Genomic DNA, 20,531 nt, shown 5'->3' with positions numbered 1-20,531 from the left:
AGACTGCAGCGTTTCCATGAGCATCTGCCTCCACCTAGTGGCAAAAACTAGTCACTGCAGACTAAAAGGAAGACTCATTAAAGTGAATGTAACTGATTTAAAATTACATTTTGACCTACCACCTTTCAGTGGAAATAATGTAACTGACCAAGCACAATTAATATGACATATAATGAAACAAATTAAAAATCTCATATGCTTTTTTTTTTTAACTTATATGATAATCAATACTTCCAACATACCTGTGCATGTTTATCCACGACCATCTAAGAGAAAAGAAAAATCAGTTAACATTTGATGACAGTAGAGGTCCACACACTAATGGAACAGTTAATTGTAGATTAACTTCTCCAACCTGTATTGCAACAACACACAGTCTGACACTTCTATGACCCCCCCCCCCCCCCCCCGGCATAGTAGTCTAATAAAACAGGAGTTGTTTATGAAGGCAAAGATGTTTTGGACTGAAGCTGCAGGTTGATAAAACACACAGAGCAACTAATAGGCTTACAAATGCTGATAGGCATTAGACCAATGGAGGAAAAAGTATTCAGCTCTCTAAGTAGCAATACTGCAATGTAAAGCTACAATGTAAAAGTCCTGCATTCAAAATGCAAATTGCACAAGCAAAATTATAAGATGTGAGAATCACCAGACGCTCCATGATATGATATTATTGTGATAGTCACGATACAACACTATTTTTTAACATGTTGTGATATGCTTAGTGCTGCGATAAAATATATTGCAATTTATTACCTTTTTTCAACTGTAGATTATGTCCCCAAAGGAAAACTTTGTCAACATCTGTATTATGTAATAAGTTTTCAGTCTGTTTATCTCACTACAGACATTTTTTTGCAGCAGCAAAATGTATCTAGTGGGCTGAAAAAGCAATTGATTTTGTTATTCAAGTAGGCTACTTAAAGTTTAATTTGTATTTGTATTATTAATAATTTATACAATAACTAAATATAGAGGAGAAATATAGAGGTATCAGCCACAAAGTAGCCTACTTGTTATGCTGAATGAACCCTTTCTGGATATTATATTATTTTATATTATTAGATTATTATAAGGCTACTTAATTATTAAATGTAACCAGCATGTTAACAATGCATCTTATTTTGTTTACTAATAAATTTAAGCTGTAATTACTGTTAAATGGAGTGGGTTTAAATGCACAATACAACACACAGTGAAGTAGATGTACACAGAAGTTGTTTTTAAGTAGGCTTCATTAGGCTACTGTCTACCACTGCAACAGACCTGCTACTGTGACTTACATTAAATGTCAATAATCAAATAGACAGTACTCACAATTATGTAGAATTAAACCTACAGTTTGAAATGAAAAATAAACTTTTAGGAGATAAAAATGGGAAAAGTTTTGGATACAAATCAGGTCAACAGACTGTGTACCTTGACTTGGACAGCAGTTACTTAAATCTAGCAGGGGTGCCAGGTTTGCTAATTTTCCATGGAGCTGTCAGAAATATTACACTCATATATTATCTATTAACCTTTACCAAAGCCTTTAACTCTAGTTATGTGACATATTTTGAACTACACTTGGAGACAAATGCACTTTAGCAACTTTCTTTACGTCGCTTCAACATGTGTGACAGTGAACAGAAGTGATATTTTTAGAATATGAAATAATATTTTGTGACGCAAGCTGAGGCAGTGAAAACCGTTATTGTGTAGATAGTAAAAATAATGCACCAAAATTGAAATGTACGGTGGTAATTTTGTGTGTTTTGTGCTTGAGAGATGAAGGCAGAAAGTTCAGATACAAACCTGCAGGAAACAAAACTGGCAACTTCATACCGCTAGCTGGAAACGTAACAACAGAATGCTCCTCTGGCTAGCGATGTTAGCAAACAGCCGTTTTCTACCGTTAGGCTGAGGAGTTTGACATCGGTGGACCCCGTTAGCTAAATCACCGGATACCGGCTTTACACTTTACATGGAGCCCTGGAACAGCTGTCCTAGCGTTGAGTCGTAGCTGACAACTGTCTTGATTTAATGGATTAACTTCGGTGTTAATCTGACAGCATTAGCTTGTCTTTTGCTGTCGCTAAGTTAGTTAGCTAGCCAGTTAGCTAACTGTAGCGCATAAGCTAGCGTGACTAACGTTACGTCCGCAGGATAACATTCTGCCTTGGAGGAAGGAAGGGAGGAAATTGATAAGTAGGATCACTGCGCACCGCTGTTTATGCAAAGCTAGCACACTTTTTGCTCTCCCGAGTTCACGCACTGTGACGCATTTAGAAAAGGTGACTATCTGTGCACCCCGTGTGACATTTAACACCGTTTGGTTAATAAGATTGCTGTTAGTTGGCACAGCTAGCTGTCAACGACAACAGCCTTCTTGGTTAGCTGAGTAGCGGACGAGAGCTAGCAGGCTAGCCACAAACTTTTAAAGAAGTTGTGTAAGTCAGATTCAGCTCTCTGGCTGGTTTAGGCTAACAATTAAACCGGTGTTTTAGCTTCTCTTTGTCGGACTTTTCCCACTCTGAGCCGCTCTAACTTTGGAGCGACAGGAGAAGCTCATGGCATCGGATGTGATTGAGAGTGAAGCGGTGCTGAAGAGTGTAAGTGATATGAATTTGAACAATAGCAGCCCAGATTTCGGCACACCCAGCAGGACTCATGAGGAGCTGGGAAACAGACACACGTCTAGCCCGTCATCTTCGGGAGTGTCAGGAGAAGGTGACGAGGAGGAACTAGAGGAGTTGGAAAACAGCACCGCGTCTACAATTGAAAATGGCGAAGAGGCACTTCAAGAGAGTCTAACCAAAACAAGAGGTACGCCACAGGAAAGGACAAATCCAGACAATGAGCAGACACAGCCGGGAGCAACAAGCTCTACCCCGGTGAGCCTTCCCCAGCCACGCTCACCTCCTGGACCCATTGGAAGGTCTGTATCATGTCTGCTTAATGTTTTCTTCATGTTGGCAAAAAATATTGAGTAGTGTCTGGTGTCACGTCTCCATTGTAAGAATGCTGTTCTGCCAGACTCAAGCACCAGATGATGAGCCAGATGATTGCCTCTGTTCAAGTGTCTGTCGGTGTTTTTAAGGTTGGCTGGGAAGTTAGAAAGTTGCTTGAAACCGATCAGTCTAAATTGTCACGTTTTATTTAATCTATTAAACCTTTATTTAACCACAAAACCTCTTGAGATTAGAAATCTCCTTTTCGATATTGTCCTGACCAAGACAGGCTGCAATAAGAGTTACAAACAGACTAAACTAAAATAAAACATATACAGCTCTAAAACACAAAATGAGTATGCTGCAAATAAAACCCAAAAAGTATGTTAACCATAAAACAAAAAAACAGGGCAACTACACATGATTACAAAGATTAATCATTAAAAAACACCCTGACATTGGTTTCACATTTGCCATGTGACACTTCTCAAATGAAGACTTATAATCAAAATCCTACAGTGGCTTTCAAACATGTAGTTTACATACAGTTTTCTAAATCAATGCTTATCCTACAAACAGGTGTTAATACCAAAAGCGGAGGACACATCCTTCCCAAATCTTTTTGACGTTCCTGTATTTGTAGCTTGACTAGAAAAGCAGGAAAAGTAGAAGCTACATTGAGGCTGGTATGACATTTATTTCCTGAACATTGCAGAGGGGACTGACACAATGACAGGAGTATGTAAAACATTGTCACAGAGTCAAATCAACACTTTAAGAGCTGGAAACCATGAACTTTGGGAATGTAGTATATTACATAGCTATTTTTTGTACTGCATGATATGGTACAGGTGTTACTGTCATTGTCCTCAGTCTCTGTAGGTCACAGTAAGTAACATCTGTGGACAGCTGCAGAACACACCATGCACAGAGCGTCATTTCGCTGACCTTTGACAAACATTAATTGTCATGAAATCCCCACTTAGTTAATCTGTGTTTTAAAGGATAAGGTGTTGCTACGTATTGTGCTTCTGCCTTTTTAATCTTCAGAATAACAAGCAGTATTTATAACGGAAGAATTAGAATTTTAGAGTCGGTAAGTGCTTAACTCGAGCCAAAATAGACCACTCAGATTATTATCTGATAGAGACAGATTAGTGTATCATAGAGACCGTTGTAAACAGGAGGCTTTCTTGCAGTGGGTCAAACCAGCTTGTATTGTATCGCTATAAAAGATCGTTTCAGTGAAAGGTGTAGATGCAAAAAACAATCGTATTGCAAAGATGTTAACAACATATAGTATCACTGTCAAGATTGATAAAATCATGACTATGAAAAAAACATATTTTTATAGTTTTGAAACTGTTGTTCATCTTTTTCTATTTGCCTAATGTGGCTGACTCCACTTCCGTGCAGCTTGGTCTCGTGTGCACTTCCATTGCAGGGGTCTCTCCTCAGGAAACCACATTCCAGTGGCACTTCTACCTCTCTCAGTTGGATTTCACATGTAATATGGGGATAAGCACTATACATAACCAAAGCGCTAAACTTTTTCAAATGTTGAACACCGAATGCCCAGAATATTTTTGTGTCTGGGAGCACAAATACAGTCGTGAATGTGATTACTGCATCAAAGGGAGCTCTGTACGGCAAAGATACAGATACCATGATCGGCATTAGTGAGTAGCCTTATGGTTTATAAACTAAGCCTTTAACACAAGCTTGTAAGCTATTCAAGAAGCCAATGATCTGATTATGTGGCCAGCTGTAGGCTGAAAGTCTCGAGGAGATTCTCGATCAATAGGCGGGACTGTGAATTATGTATTGATAAGCACTGCAACACAAAGCACCTATCCCGTAATGTCATTGTCATTTTTGAGGACTGAAGAGCGCACTGCTTTGCATATAACCTAAACAGGGTTTTTACTGAATTGATGCAGGCTTATACTAAGGTGGTAAGTAACAGGATGGGTTACAGCAGCACCTGAAACATTGTTATTGCCCTTTATTATATGGAAAGTTTGGAAGTTTAAGATTCAAGGTGTTCAAAATTGCACATCATACAGGTTGTCCAGCTGTGTAACTAAAAATGACCTTTATTAAAACAAAAAATGAACTTAAATGTGGCAAAAAGTGCCCAAATGCACAAGTGACACTGACTATGTTTAAGATTATGTTACTTGTTCATCTGTCATGTCATGTGCACTGTGACTAAATTCTTAGTAACTGAAACTGAGGAGTAAGCTGTATTGCTTTGTGTGCTTGTAGAAAAAAATATCAGGAAACTTATCAGGCAATTCATATGAACAGTTAGACAGTACATGACACACAGTCTCTCCTTAACAACCATTAAAACAGATCTTGTTAGACTAATATGTCTGTAGAAAAATGAATGAACATACAGCCCGGTAAATGTTTATTGAGACTGTCGGTAGAGGTTAGCACCAGAGGGAAAGTATTATGAGTATTAATAGTAGAGCTTAAGTAAGTCACATATTGAGACAGTTTTAAGAATGAGATTTAATCATTTTGTTTGATTCCATTGAATCCGTTCAACCTTTTCCAGTACTGGGTTGCACCTTCCCAACACAGCCTATCCTATCCAGAACATAAATATCCCCACCCTTATTTGCAGTGTATCATTGTGATTTCTGCAGCTTAGTCAAGTGTATTTATCATCTAGAAGCATTCCATCACTGTCACTGTCCATATCCACTAAGTTTGTATTTGCTGACGCATTAACCCAAGAACAGAAATTGCTTCTGACTCCTGATCTACATTTCCCCCATAATCCTTTTAGGATTGTACAAGTCACAAGCAGCCGTTGTCAGACAACTAATTATGTGTTTGGTTCTGTTTGTCAAGGATAATCTCTACTGGCACTGCTCTTGATCTTAATACATTTGTAGTACAAGAGAGCCTTTTAGCAATGAAATATTAATAAACGTAAAAAGTGGCCATAACCTCTTTGTGTTTTCATTCCCAGCCTGGAGCGCCAAGAGTCAGTCGCCACGACAGAAGCTCGCCTAAGAATGGAAGGAGTCGAACTGAAGGAGGAGTGGCAGGATGAGGACTTTCCACGGTATGATCACTTTTGGATCACATGTTTGTGTTTTGAAAGTCGCATAAAACATCATCCCACTGAAGGCATGTTCACCTGCTGTTTGATTTTCAGGCCCCTACCAGAGGAAGAGGAGCTGGAAGATGAGCTTTTTGCAGGAACCTCTGAGGAGACAGATCCTGGTAATGAAAACAGAACGGTGCATTGCTTTACAATATTAAAAGACATGTTACATTTGTTCAAGTCTGTGTTAAAACCCATGTGTCTGTATGTATGTTTAGAGAGTTATTGGTTGCATTAGTTATTCCTGTTCATTCTTGTTCCTGCAAAACTGTATTCAGAAGTTCAGCTGAAACTAATATGAGGCCTTAGCCATCTGAGTCAGCCAACACATAAGAGTTTCTTCTAACAGTCTTTCTTAGTACAGAATCCTCTCAGACTGTGGGGTTTTTTTTGCTGTGGAAGCACAGTAACACAAAGAGAGAATTCCATACTGAAAGACTGTAACATTGGGACATGTCACCTAATTGATTTTAACGCGAACTTAAAAGAATCCTTATATTAGTTTGGCTAAACTCACTGGGTCTCATTCATAAAACGTGAGCAGAACGAATTTGAGTGTGAATTGTTTAGGTGTATTTTGGCGTTCACCAATCTTTGTTGAAGTTTGCTGTTGACTGCTCCAGTAGAGACATGTTGCCCCTGACGGAGAGGACTCTCCAGTGTGCTCATCTACAGCAGAGAGCTGTGACTTGGAAGAGCCTCCTCCTGTAGCTGTTGTGTTTGTGTGTACTTGTGTTTATTGCATCATGATTTATATCAAACCATTTTCATTTAACTTTTTGGATGGCTCTTACAACAGAGGACACAGAGTTAACCGCATCCGTTACCTACTTCCAAGCCTTTGATTTACCTGTCCCTGTCACACCACAAATAATGAAATAACTATGTATAATGAAATATTTTTCTCAACCCCACTTCACCCATAATAACTTAACCGAAATATAACATATCCATAGTAATAATCTCCTCCATATATGGTGGTCACTGGCTATTCATGGGCGGAGATGTATGCTAATTGCTGACTAGCAAGAGTGCGCTGTCAATTTACGTTAGATTGGTATTCAGAAACATACACATGCGCCTACGAAATCTAAGTCAAATCCGAGTTTCCCGCAGGGTTCATGAATCTGGTGTAGGTTTTTACTACCAAGGTTTTTTATGTGCAAATCTGTTCAAAGATTTACACACATTTCATGAATGAGACCAGCTGAGTATTGTATTTTAATAGGCTGGGGGAAAAAACTTACCCCTTAATTGTTCTCACAAACAGTTATGCCACTGATGATTTGACATCTACCCTAGGCTATGCAATGGACCATGGCAAGAAGGCAAAGAAGAAGCTTGCAGCTCCAGACATCAGTCTTACACTGGACCGCAGCGAAGGTTCTCTTCTGTCTGATGAGCTGGATGAAAGCACAGAGCTGGACCTCGATGACATAGACACACCTTCAGACAACAGCAATGAGTTTGAATGGGAAGGTAAGAACTTCATATCATGTGATGAAAATGAAAACAGTGTTAGCACGTAGTATCTTTTAGCCCTGTTTGTTCCTGTTTTGTTAATACTGAAAGTTCAAAGAGTAAAGTTTAGATTGACTTGATAAAGTGGGAGGTGCAAAGATGCGTGGACCCAGATGCAGTCCACACTTGTGTAACATATTTATGAAAAGATTCGCTTTCTTTATTTGTTAGCTTGTAACATAGAAGGAAGTGTGTTATCAGACCAGTCATGTATTTCCTGCTTCTTGGCTCCATTGGCATTTTCCTTTCCTGATTTTACAGCTCTGGGTAGGCAACTCACTGCCTCAAGTGTAGTTAAAATGTGCTTTGTCATTTTTGTGTTTCCACACTGCTGCCTTCCTCTTTTTCACTTGGAAGAATTGTTTCCATTCTCAGCCTGGAAACAGGCTGCAGGCCAGCAACAGGTTTCTCTCTTCCTCGTGGTAAGGTCTCTCGGACAGCACCCATTTCGCTCTGCCAACTATGAGTCGATCAACTCCTATTGTCCAGATTATGTTCTGTCTTCAGTTTGTTGAAACAAATCATTTGGAGGTTTCGTGTTTCATACACCTCATTTTCAGTTGATGTTTTTGTGCATGTCATTTTTCCTCTCCTTGAAAATTTCCCACATTTGAGGAAACAATCAGTAGCAACTTGTTGGTTAGGAAGTGGTTCAGTCTGCACAGTAATGCTGCAGTTATCAGATAGTAGCCATTTTAAAATTTGCTAACGTGCTGTTTGGTTAGCAGTCAGTCAGTGTATGTGTTACATTTTACAAGGTATCACACATCACAGGAAATGACACAGCAAACTAATACATAGCATAATAAATTCATCCTTAAATTGGAGACACATTACGTTTGGCATTTTACCACTTAAGTGTTATGTCATGGGATTTAAAATGACTCATTTGGAAGATGATTTCATAAACATTCTACAGTCATTCCCATGCAAAATATATCTGTATGAGTCATACAGGGCTCTAAAGATGAGACACTAGTCAGTGTGTTTGATTCCGTATATTATGGAAATGGGCCGCTCACAGAGGGATCCTCAATAAAGTGTGTTGTGGTGATTTGGTTGCACTATTCACTTATTTTCTGCTTGTTGCATGCTTGATATACATGATCACTCTTTGCCTCAAGTCTGCTTAATGTGCACATCATGCAGCTACACATCCTACAAAAGATGCACAGAAGTCCTACTGGATTTCAGCAGTGCTTGTTCGACACATTAATTCTCATGCAGGGAACAATAGCAGGGTTTCCCTCAGGAAATTGTATCAGGTATTTGTAAATGCTGACCTCAAATAAAAGGGAGACATGGAGGTTGAGTTTGATTGTTGGTGTTGATTCAGAGAGGAAGCATGCCGTCCACATACAAAAGATAAAAGCAAAAAATGAAATGTAATGTTAATGGTTGTTAATTAAAATGCATGTGATTGAAAAGTTCATTTATGAATTATTGAGTGATCTGAACATTTAGTAAATGATTTAATCAAAATAGATCAGACAGCCAAGGTGTGTCGCATCCGAGCTGTGGGTTTAAAATGCTTCCTCTCCTTTAGACGATCTCCCCAAGCCGAAAACTACAGAACTACTGCAGAAGGGCGTGGAGTCAGTGCAGGAGTACTCCGCCGCGGATGAGAGAGAGGAGGGACGACGCTGGAGGGTGTTTCGTATCGGAGACCAGGAGCACAGAGTGGACATGAAGGCCATTGAACCTTACAAGAGGGTTATCAGCCATGGAGGTCAGCAGCATTAAATTTGGCACACACACATAAATACAGTCATAAGTGAGTTTATTTGAGATGATCAGTCTGTGTTTATTGAAAATATGAAGTAAAAAAGATTTTGCCTATAAAAATAGTGTTTTGGTATTAAAATATAAATTTTTGATGTTTGATTTTTCACTGCAGGTTACTATGGAGATGGCCTGAATGCCATAATTGTGTTTGCTGTGTGCTTTATGCCTGAGAGCAATCAACCAAATTACAGATACATCATGGACAATTTATTCAAGTGAGTGTTTATTTGATTTCCCCTGGCCTCGTGAGCTAACGTGTCACAACCAGCGCTAATGAAATTTTCCCTGATTCCCGCAGATATGTCATCGGCACACTGGAGCTTTTGGTCGCAGAGAACTATATGATTGTGTATTTGAACGGGGCAACCTCTCGGAAAAAGATGCCGACCGTCGGCTGGCTCAGAAAGTGTTATCAGCAGATTGATAGGAGGTGAGTGTCAGTTTACGACAGACACAGAGATAACAGGCCAAGCCCAAGATTAAAATGTCCTCTCACTCTTTTTGTCCAGGTTAAGGAAGAACTTGAAGTCTTTGATAATTGTCCATCCCTCTTGGTTTATTCGTACCCTGCTGGCACTCACAAAACCTTTCATAAGGTAACTTTATGATTAAGGTAGCTAGAATATTAAAAATAAATATCTTCTCCGCTAACTGACATTTCCTGCTTCTTCTCTTTTTACAGCTCCAAATTTAGTCAGAAAATCAAGTATGTGTTCAGCTTGACAGACCTCGCAGAACTAGTTCCAATGGAGTATGTGTCCATACCAGATTGTATCAAACAGTAAGTATGCGCCACTCAAATACATCAGCACTTTTTAAGTTCTTTTAAAAGAAGAGAAAGGTCCTGTCAAAAGAAAAAGTAGTGTTTGCAAGCTGATAAATACAACTACAAGGAATCAATCTAGAAATCTGGTGATTTGACCCTCAGATTTTTATACTTAAGTGACAGTGTTAATGCTCAATTGTAACACTAATGAAAAAGAAAAAAAAAATATATATATATATATATTCCTTTGATGTGGCCTGCTGTTTTCCCTTTAATTGGTTTCCAAATTCTCACAGGTTTTCTAGTCATGTTCAGTGCATACACAGTGTCAGCTCTGACTGATCCTGCAAACTGTAGTTGCATTTCCTCTGTAGGTGGTGCTACAGCAACACTCTGCTCTTCCTGTGTGGCCAGTGTAGACAAGATGTCGGTGGTTATGAGTCTGACTCACTTGAAACTTTGCACAATTCATCTTCTTTTAAAGCCCTAATATTTAGGAATCTACAAAATCATAGATGCTTTCTGCCCGTAACCATGATTCTTTTACTCACACTGTGTGTATCCTGATAGAGAAGAGATCCAAAAGCAAACTGTAAATATCTAAATGTTTCTTTTGTGCAATACACATTTAAAGCATAGTGTAGCTTTATGCACTGTCTGAGTTCTTTTAACAAGTGTCAACATTACTGAAAAAAACTGCTGCTAGATCAGCAATTGAAGAACACATTTGTCATTTTCTCGTGTTACTTTTGCTGATTCACACAACTGTTGAGCTCATCTTATCAAATGTTTTTGCTCTTTTGGATATCTGGTGTCTGTTGGCTGTGTTATTCTCCTTTCCTTGACTCCATTTCCCTGCCCCCCCCCCCCCCCCCATCTTAAGGTTTGATGACGAAAAAAATAGGAAAAGCCGTAAAAGGTATATGCACTTTCACCCAGGGTCAGTCTCAGCCTTTTTTTTGTTTTGTTTTGCATTTCACAAAACTAACAAGGAAATGATCCATTGGCTTTCAGAAATGCACCAATACACCTCATTGTGTCCCACATGTTATTAGTCGGATGATTACCTTCTGGCCGAAATCAGCAACTTTCCTCTTCCAAAATGTCCCACATTTCCCTCTCAGTTGATTTCGGATGTTCTCTTCAAAGCAGGCTGAGGAGCTGGTTGATTGGTTTCCAAAAATAGGTGGCTTGGTGATTGTTTAACTAACTGAATCCCATTTCTGAGCCAATTCTGTGAAGTTCATTTCAAAGTCAACTCTTGTTAAATTTGTTCTCTATTTATTATCTCACAATAATATCAGCTATCTGAATGTGGTTTTAAATGTACCTGTGTAGCCCATTTTATAGCCCAGGTACTGTCTTCACTGTGATGCTGAATTATTAATTTATGTGAAGAACAATTTAGAATAGTTTTAAGATAAATTATTGCATTTCTGATTTCTGATACTAAAGTTGGGGCATCAAGTGGCACTTACCTGCATGTGTCTCTTTAAAAACCAGGTTTAGAATGTGATGTGGTTGATGTTGGGTAAGTGTGTTCATGTTTGTGGAACAACAGGGAAATAGGTTGTCCTAGTCACTGTGGTTTTGTGGTTGCACCGTAACCATGTCCTCACATGGTCTCCCCCCCACCCCCCATTCAGTAACTCGCCCTCACTGAACACTCGGCTTGTCCACTCTCACAGCTCTTTGCATGACTCACTGCAAACCCACTCCCAGCTGATGTTTAGCAATCGCCACAAACCTTCTGTCAGCCTGGCTCATGCACACAGAAATCTTCTGTTCATTACTGAGAAGTAGTGGGCGTGAGGTTATTAAGCTGCAGATACGTCGTGGCATGTTAGAAGATTAGAAAAGTAATAACCACGGGGTTGTAGAGGAGACTCGGTATTGCGTTTACAACACTGCTACAACTAGTTGCACTTCTCTTGCTGGGTGCATGAAGTTGAGCGGCAAACTTGCAAGACAAATGCGCTGAAACCTCACACATTGACATGGAAAAATTGCACATTTTAAGCACAAAGGTTGCACTTATCTGTGCTGCAGATAATGAACGCAGCCTGTTCTCTGACATTGATTCAGGGCTTCTTCACTACATATTACAATTACACAGTAGTGCGTTTGTCTTGCAAGGTTTCAAGGGAAGTAATAACCTCATAATAATATAACTGATATTGGTGGTTTGTATTGCCCAAATGTTTACAGTGCTGTCAGTAAAAAGAGCATGGATCATATTAGGCAGAATTTGCATCCAGTTAGTGAAGTATGCTGAACATCTGGTAAGTAAAAAACAAAGAAATAGAAATGCTCTCTCACTCTAAGAAACCCCTTTGTAGTGGTGTAAAGGTAATGATTACATAGCAGGATATGAATATGTGAACAATGTGTTAATAAGCAGTGTAGTAGCCTGTTGGTGCTTTGATCATTAGTTATCATAGCCCTGTTGGACGGCACCCCAATCACACAGATGTCTGACGGCTGTCGAATCTGTCCGCAGAATCGACCAGGACATGCACGGCAAAGTGGAGGTCGCAGCTGCTGCTGTTCCAGAGTGACCCTGCTCGCACTGCATGATGTGGAGGCGGAGAATATTTTCCAGCAGCCACTCTTTATGTTTATGTTCTGGGCAACGTGACTGAAGCGCTTCACATCAAGAAAGTGCCTTTTTAAAACTGTGCTGCCTGTTACATTGTGGAACTTTTTACAAGCTTGATCTTCAGCATTTTTTTCCCAAATGCTGGCTGAAATGTTTTTAATCTTTTCTTTAATTTTTTTTTTTTTTTATCTACTGCTGGTATATCATGTCAAACTTAGTTACTTATTGGTGTTCCCTAGTTCCTGGTGTAATCTACACGTTATTTAAGGCACTCTGTTACAAATGGTTGATGCATGTTCTGCTTTATTACATTTAAATATATATTTATATTCAAAAGGTGACAAAGGAGAGAAATTAATATATTTTTATGGTTGCTCTGATTTTTAAACTGCATTTTAGGTTTCTGACCAGTCGAGTGGCATTTCATAGAACAAGTTTTTGACAGCACCTTTTTTTTTTTTTTTCACTGTTCACTGCTGACGATCTCAATCAAAATCCTGCCTGGGGGGAATATTGTTTAATGTTTTACCTCTCACCTGAATGTGCCCTCTGACTCGTGGAGGGGAAACATTTGTGAGAGCAACAATCTGAAGCAAAGATGTTAGGTATTAATGTTACATTTTCTCCAAGTAAAGTCATGGATCCACATCATTGTTTTGTATGGTTTTTTTTTTGTTTGTTTGTTTTTTTTGGTCACAGTTTTCTAGTGGTTACAAAAGAAATATTCAACATTCACATAATAAATACCAAACTTTGCTTTGTACACCTTCCACTTACAGTCTACTAGATGGCATCACAAATACAGATTAAATTGAAATCTCATGAATAAAGGACAGGAGTATTATCAGAAATTACAACATCCTTATTAATAACTTGACAATAATATAAAAATGTTAAAAACGTATAAGAGAATACAGAAGATCACAACAATATACTAACAACAGCCACAGAATAATTTATATACATATCTAATACATTATAGACCAGTTCAAACTTGACAATGTAAACATTGTAAATCAAATATATTTTCTGTTTGTTGTGCAATAGCTGACAAGGAAACCTTAAAAAACAAAAACAATAAACGAATAATTGTTAAACTTGTAGTTTTCTTGATACCTGATAGGAAGTAAACGGTGACCAAAGCTGTGACATCAACAACAGCATATCAATGAGACGATCTATATTTCACATTTCAAATGATTATCAGCTTTAAATAGTGGAGTATTCATCCCTTAACAGTGGGTCATGGCCTAAAGCTTTGAAACGCAGAACTGACTCCATACATCTAATAGCAATATCATCAACCTCAGGGTCCATCTTATTTGCAAAGAGGTGGTGTTGTCCCAGGAGCCACGGGAGGTCCCCGGCTCCATACACACAAACTGATCTTCTATATGTGCCAGTGCAATGATAGTACGGGGCTCCTTTTTTCACATCTCCTGCTAAATAGCCCCACTTCACCACACGAGCGAGAGCTTGCATGTCTGACACGTCATACTTGTCGTTGGCAGGCATTGATCCAGGAACAGAGGGCATCCTCTGTAGGGTGGCCCACAAGTGCTCATCAGGGCTGAATGTGTCTTTCTCCCACTCCAAGAGTTGCTGAACCTCTCTGTCCTGCATCACATGTTTCACAAAGGCTCTCGTGACCACAAAGTAAGCATTTCCTGTGAACATTGGGCTGCTAATGGGTGGAGGACTTTTCTTTATATCCGTCCTTACTACAGAGTCCGTTACATTGTAGTGATACAGCCAGCGGGTTTTCTTGTAGTCGTTCGTGGCCTCCGTCTCCATGCTGTTTTTCCCGTTGAGGACCTTCAGTGCCTGAACCATCTCTCCGTTGGTTTTGATGGGGAAGTCTGTCCCACAGGTGTTCAGCAGGTACCTCCACTGGACGTTTGAGTCCAGAAGGTCTTTCATGCAGTTCAAATCTGCCTGCACTCTGGACCATGAGGCATAGATGACTCTTTCTAATTTACTGGCAATAAACACATTAGGAAAGCAGGAAACGATTGCCTCCACAGCCTTCTGAAATTCTTTAGAGGATTTCTGGTCCACATGCACACAGTAGACGTTCTGAGGAGAGTAAACAGCTCGCAGAAGTCGCTCAAACATCTCAATCTTCTCATGGATCACCATGGAGTAGGCGAGGGGAAAATCCTCCTCCTCTTCACTGAGAGGCTCTGTGATGAAACCTCTCTTGTCAATGTAAGATGGACAGTCCTTTGTCACGTTCAAGTAGAAGTCCTCCGATAAAGGTTTCTGTCTTTTCCTGGATCCCAGAAGCACTTCTAATTCACCTTTCTTGCCCTCCACATTTCCACTGATGATAGCCAAGCAGCCAGGCAGGTCCACAGAGAACTGCTGTGGTATTCTCATATCAGGCAATGAGTGCCTGTTGGAGCCAGTTTCCCGAAGGACAAAGGTAAGGAACATACCCATGAGGAGGAGTGAGAAGATCCTCAACAACTGCCTCTTAAACAACTTAGCGAAAGCCATTTCTCTTGTCCGCAGGTGGCTTTGTCTTAAATGTAAGTTACAGATTGACTTGGCTCCTGTAAATGAGCACAAGTAGAGTCAGCCCACTAAGTAGGTGTGTCAAACTGAGGCATGGGGAGAATGTGTTGAGCGTCCTCTATCCTAAATAGGATGTGACTCACTGCACGTCCTGGTGGATGTTTCAGAGTTAATGTTATATTTGCTGAGTGTCTCAACAGTCTAGGTTAAGCCTTTCAACACTTTCATATGTCAACAAAGGACTTGTTTCAGCAAAGCATTCCTGTACTGTAATCATTAAAATCATGCAGATTTCAATTATTATACATGACACTGGTCAGGTCTGGGCCGGAGCAATGCCAACACAAGCTGTCACAGGTTTCCTTGAGTGGTAACATTTCACAAATTATTGCACTGGAGACAAAAGAAAAACATATCTACAGTAGAGTTTTTAAAAAAAAAAAAAAAAAATCTTGCACAGAGCAACTTAAGTTAAGATTTTCCTTAAAGAGTTAAGGTTTTCTTGAGATAAAATTGGTTGCACAAAACATCCTTAGTCTTCTCCTAAGGTTTCCTTAAAATGTTTACTTAACAATTTAAGTTTTTCTCTTTGTCTTGATCTTGTAGACTGTTGGACCATAGTAACCAAAGTAAGGACAAAACATAGAGTACCTCTGACTCCATCTGGCTGAGTTTATGGACATAAATGAGAAAAAATAAGGCTTCCTGATGGACACGCTTAATGATGAGCAAATAATTTGTGCTGTGAATGTGACCAAAAGTTAGTTTATGATTGTGACCATCTGGAGTTGGATCACTCAACTTTCCACAACTGCTCTTCCAGTCCCTTTACAATTAATGATTGCTCTGTGGTTTTATGCAATGGGATCTTTCCAGTGTCCAGTTTCCAAGTGTTTTGTTCAACCAGCACCAGCTTCTTAAATGTGAATATCCTCTGGTTTCTTTACTTTTCTATGACAGTAAACTGAATGAAGCTCAGCGTAAGTTCAATCAGGAAGACCTTGCTGCCCTCATTTATTCACAATTCTCCCTCTCCCACTCCCACTGCTTCCTCCAATCAGCTGACTCTTGTAGCTGTCCTATCGTAATTAGCCACAACCTCCATCAGCCAATCAGGTTGTCACTACAAGATTTTAAATCTGTTCTCTCCTCTGCCGCTTTCAGCTAGTCTGGGCCGTTTTGGTAAGGAACTGGAACCAGGGCGAGAGAGACAGGATCCGGAATTCGATAGATGCGCCTTTCCGTCAAAATAAAAGCACCAAGCTAATAAAAATGCGGTGAAACTTTTTAATTTAAAAAATATAATTTACAAGAAAAGCTCCAAGCCATTAAGTTAACCTTTTTCTTTTATTGTAAATCGATGGTGCGCCAGAATTTAAAGTTTTACTTTGGTGAACACTTTGGTGAATTTGGTGAATTCTGGATCCGCTCTCTAGACCGGAACTAGAATCCAGACAAAATTCAGAGTGAATGGAAACCAGGCTCTTCGTACGTGAAGAGTCTGGTGATGCGAGGCTACTTTCAGCTGTCATTCTAGGCAGAATCACCGCCCCTCTTCCACCCCGTTCACCTCCAGCCGTCATATCCAAGGTCAAAGACAAACCTGAAGACTCATTCCTCTACTCATCCGGATCATCAGCACCCATCCATCTTATCCTGATCTCTTCTTCACTTCCTCTACCACCACCAGTGTCTAGACCCCAGGGGGGTTCCCTAATTGGCTACGGATCCATCACCCTCCTTATAGCTCACCATCTCGAAGGGGTCTAATCGCCAAAGACTTTTCACATTTTTCACATTTCTCATGTGCACTTGTAATTAAACATTTTCTTTCCAAAACTAAAAACGTGTCTCTCCTGATTGAAATATCTTTGGCTTGTGGACAAAACACGGGAACACTTAAAGGCTCTCTAAGTCTTCCTAAGCTTGAAAAGTTTTTGTCACATACAGCAAACATCTCCTCACAATCCACTAGCTACATGTCCTCTGAATATACTGTGAAAAAGTCCGGTCACAGCCTTTAACATTTTTCAACAATTTTTTTGACATCTTATAAACCAGACAACTAATAGATTAATCAGGAAAATCATGGTCAGAATAATTGAAAATTAAAATAATTGTTACTTGCAGCCCTAGTCTATAGTAGACAATAGGCCAGTCAGCAATGTGTGAACTGTTTGCTACAGAGACTGAAAACCTATTTGTACATACGAACCTTTTACTGATAGCTATTGTTGTTCTGAGTTGCAGCATCTGTCTTTGTAGGGTTTAATGTCGAAAAATGCTCCATAAGGTAAAAAAAAAAAAAACACTTTAAAATCCTACAGATTCCTTGATTAAGCACTTATTGCTCCCGATAAAACAGATTTGCTTCACCAGAAATGGGTGGCTATGGTTTGCTTTGACTGACATTTCCCTAGCAACATAAGCAAACATCATTAAATACTGCTACAAACTGACTGGAAGTATGTGACATTGATTTTTTCAAGGAGCCAAGACAAAAACACAAATACAAGAATTTCTAATGTGAAATAACCAAAACTATTCTAACTTTGTCAGACCCACGGTAAGAAGCTGACTGAGAACATGTTGTCATCTTTTGCCATTAAATATTATTACTATGATAATTAACTAATATGGCACATAGCTTGTAACAATGAGCACACCTTTTCCGAGAAGTATCGCCCCGAATAGCAGACTTTGTCCTTTAAAGTGCTGCCCCAGTCACACGTCACACATCCCTGAGGTGAGGCATCTGCAAACACATATAAAAACTCATAATATGAGAACTTGCGTAAAAGTGAAAATCCAATAGGCCTATTGACCCACTGGACGAATATTGACCACAGGTGGATGGGACATAATCAGTGAGATCAGAGCTATAATCAGTGGCTCCTTTGTCTGTATCTGTGCAGGTCTGACAACTGGTGTGGCACTGTTTGCAGATGTCATTGAGTTGATAGAAGCGGCGTGGAAGAAGAAACATACTCAGAGAAAGTTTTGGATCAGGGGATAAAGGGTGGGGATAAAATCAACAGACCATTAACAGAGCTTGTGTTTCATCACAAAGTAAATAGCTACTGTATGTTTAGGACAAAGATGGAGCCTTCAGCTTTGTAGGATAATGGGTGACGCAGAGTTGAAGGAGACGCAGGTGTCCTGGAGAGCAAGTGAGGCAATCTTTAGGCGATGCTTCGGTGCAGGTGGAGCAGACGTGATCACAAGGCAAACAGAATCCCAGCTCTGTTCCGTCGGCCTCCTGCTTTGTTTAGGCGACAATGTTAACCACTGTACCATGCCGTCCTACTCTTTTAATGCCAGCCAGAATTCAATTCAAGACCAATTTTACAATAACCAAAATTAAAGAAAAAACATGAACCAATATCAGTTACTCAGGGTTAGGGACAGTCTTGCCCTATTTTTTGTGGTAACATAAAATACTTTGACTTTGACTCTGCATGTGGGATTCCACTGCCTTGATTCCCATTGTGCAGAGTTTTAAAAACTTATCCTATAAAATACATTAAACCTTATATACATTGGCTTCTACAGGTTTCAGTCATGCCATAAAATCTTGGTTAAAGTGCCACTTCCTCATGTCGTCCACGGCACAGTGACAGCTAACTAGAAGACAGTGGATCCTCTGCTCTGAGCATCCAGCCGGAAACAAAACATGAAGGTTGTTGGCTATCTTGACCTTCAGGACGTAAATGTGAGAGGCATTCAATGAATAATTTAAAAAAAAAAAAAAACAATTGCTCACAATTATTTTGAGATTATACAGAAAAAAAAGCTTTATGGGATCCTACTTCCGATGTCTGAGCATTTTTAAGACTGATTTAAGACATCTGAATGCCGATCAAGATCTTGTTTTTAGATTAACAAAGATCCTGCCGTAATGCCTTTTAAAACTTTTTAAGGATCCACAGGAACCCTAGAATACACACATGTGCTCTTTTGGCACATAATTATTAAGAACAGGGGGAAAATTGATTTACATAAGAACTGCTATTCAAAAATCAACTTCTGTAATAATGTTAGTTAAAATTACGTTGATGAAGCTGAAACTGGGCTCCTTTCAGTGCCCACACTTAAATATCAATAGTTTTTCTTATTAAAAAACATTTTAGAGGCTGCAAGGACTGAAATTTTAAGTTCTACTATTTTTTGCATGCAACTTTCCATGCATGTAAGACAGCACATAAGTTGACAGTTTTCAAGGTGTATTTAGGGTATTGTCTTCAAAGATGAGTTGATAAAATGAGCAGAAGCTCAAATTCCATCAGTCATAAAGGTTAAAAATAAACCTGACGAGTACCTGAAGAGCTGATTGTTAGGAAATGTGTAGTTCAGCTTTGTTGTATGGTTGAATAATAAATGTACTTTTTAAAAATCAGCTTCTCTGCTGATTTTCTGTTCAATTTACACCCTGAACTACTTCAGTATGCAGCTGAACAATCAGGTGGAAAATGCTCACAGTGAAAGTATTTGGGGACGGCACAGGTCTGGCATTCATCATTGCCCGGCCCCTCACAAGAGTAACAGTGCTGGGAGGGGTGGGGGAATATATCGATACTGCATAGTATTGTGATATTTCGTGTGGCAATATTGTATTGATACACGACCGCCAAGTGTTGATCTTTTATAATCTTACTATATAATGACGAAAATTCTGTCTGTCTGTGTGTCTGTTCCACATTTTTCTCCTCACTGACTTGGTCAATCCATGTGAAATTTGGCACAGTGTTAGAGGGTCATGGGAGGATGCGAATGAAGCAATATTACATCAATTGGCCAAAGGGGGGCGCTATAGCAACCAATTGAAATTGCAAACTTTGAATGGGCATATCTCATGCCCTTATGTCGTAGAGACATGAAACTTTGCACAGAGATGCCTCTCCTCATGAGGAACAAATTTGCCTCAAGAACCCATGACTTCTGGTTATATAGATTTTCCGCCATTTTGAATTTTTTGAAAAACACTTAAAATCAATCTCTTCCTAGGAAGTTTGACCGATCTGCATGAAACTGATAAGTGAACATAATCTAGGGACCAATATCTAAAGTTCCCTCTTATCAAAAGTTGGAAAACTTATTAAAACTGAGCTTCTATAAGGCAATGAATATTGCGGAGGGCGTGGCTCATCACATAAAGGTGTATAACATCTCAAGGGTTTCACCGATCACCACGCAACTTTGTAGGCATATGACCACACATAATCTGACGGGACCTCTCCATTATTGACCCCATCAAACAAAATGGGGGAGCTAGAGAGCTAATTT

At 39.5% G+C, this 20,531-nt stretch overlaps 2 protein-coding genes and 1 long non-coding RNA gene across 6 annotated transcripts in view; 1 reads left to right on the top strand and 2 right to left on the bottom strand.

The window, feature by feature from the left end:
* LOC144463467 (uncharacterized) overlaps nt 1–1,936 on the bottom strand; it is a 63,417-nt gene extending 61,481 nt beyond the window's left edge. For both annotated transcript variants that reach the window (XR_013491618.1, XR_013491619.1), the window contains exons 1-2: nt 1,801–1,936; nt 243–266 (exon numbers count right to left, since the gene is read on the bottom strand). This is a non-coding gene — a long non-coding RNA (uncharacterized LOC144463467). The remainder of the gene's footprint in view (nt 1–242; nt 267–1,800) is intronic.
* Nucleotides 1,887–13,379, top strand: bnip2 (BCL2 interacting protein 2). Of its 3 annotated transcripts, none has more exons than XM_078167876.1 (11): nt 1,887–2,923; nt 5,923–6,018; nt 6,112–6,179; nt 7,363–7,539; nt 9,128–9,310; nt 9,479–9,581; nt 9,665–9,796; nt 9,876–9,962; nt 10,049–10,147; nt 11,016–11,051; nt 12,633–13,379. In XM_078167876.1, the coding sequence occupies exons 1-11, from the start codon at nt 2,556–2,558 to the stop codon at nt 12,688–12,690; spliced, it is 1,407 nt and encodes a 468-aa protein (XP_078024002.1). In that variant the 5' UTR covers nt 1,887–2,555; the 3' UTR covers nt 12,691–13,379. The 3 variants fall into 3 exon arrangements, with proteins under 3 accessions (XP_078024002.1, XP_078024001.1, XP_078024003.1); XM_078167875.1 differs by having other exon boundaries at nt 11,016–11,072; XM_078167877.1 differs by lacking the exon at nt 11,016–11,051 and having other exon boundaries at nt 1,889–2,923.
* A 3-nt stretch (nt 13,380–13,382) lies between these two features.
* LOC117262411 (beta-1,3-galactosyl-O-glycosyl-glycoprotein beta-1,6-N-acetylglucosaminyltransferase 3-like) lies at nt 13,383–16,999 on the bottom strand. Its single transcript, XM_033635360.2, has one exon. It carries the CDS (start codon nt 15,228–15,230, stop codon nt 13,941–13,943), a length of 1,290 nt encoding a protein of 429 aa, XP_033491251.1. The 5' UTR covers nt 15,231–16,999; the 3' UTR covers nt 13,383–13,940.
* Between the last annotated feature and the right edge of the window lie 3,532 nt (nt 17,000–20,531).

This window comes from Epinephelus lanceolatus, chromosome 5, assembly GCF_041903045.1.
Source record: "Epinephelus lanceolatus isolate andai-2023 chromosome 5, ASM4190304v1, whole genome shotgun sequence".
Taxonomy (NCBI): Eukaryota; Metazoa; Chordata; class Actinopteri; order Perciformes; family Serranidae; genus Epinephelus; species Epinephelus lanceolatus.
The sequence above is the reverse complement of the archived record's forward strand: the minus strand, read 5'-3'. Positions and strand labels throughout refer to the sequence as shown.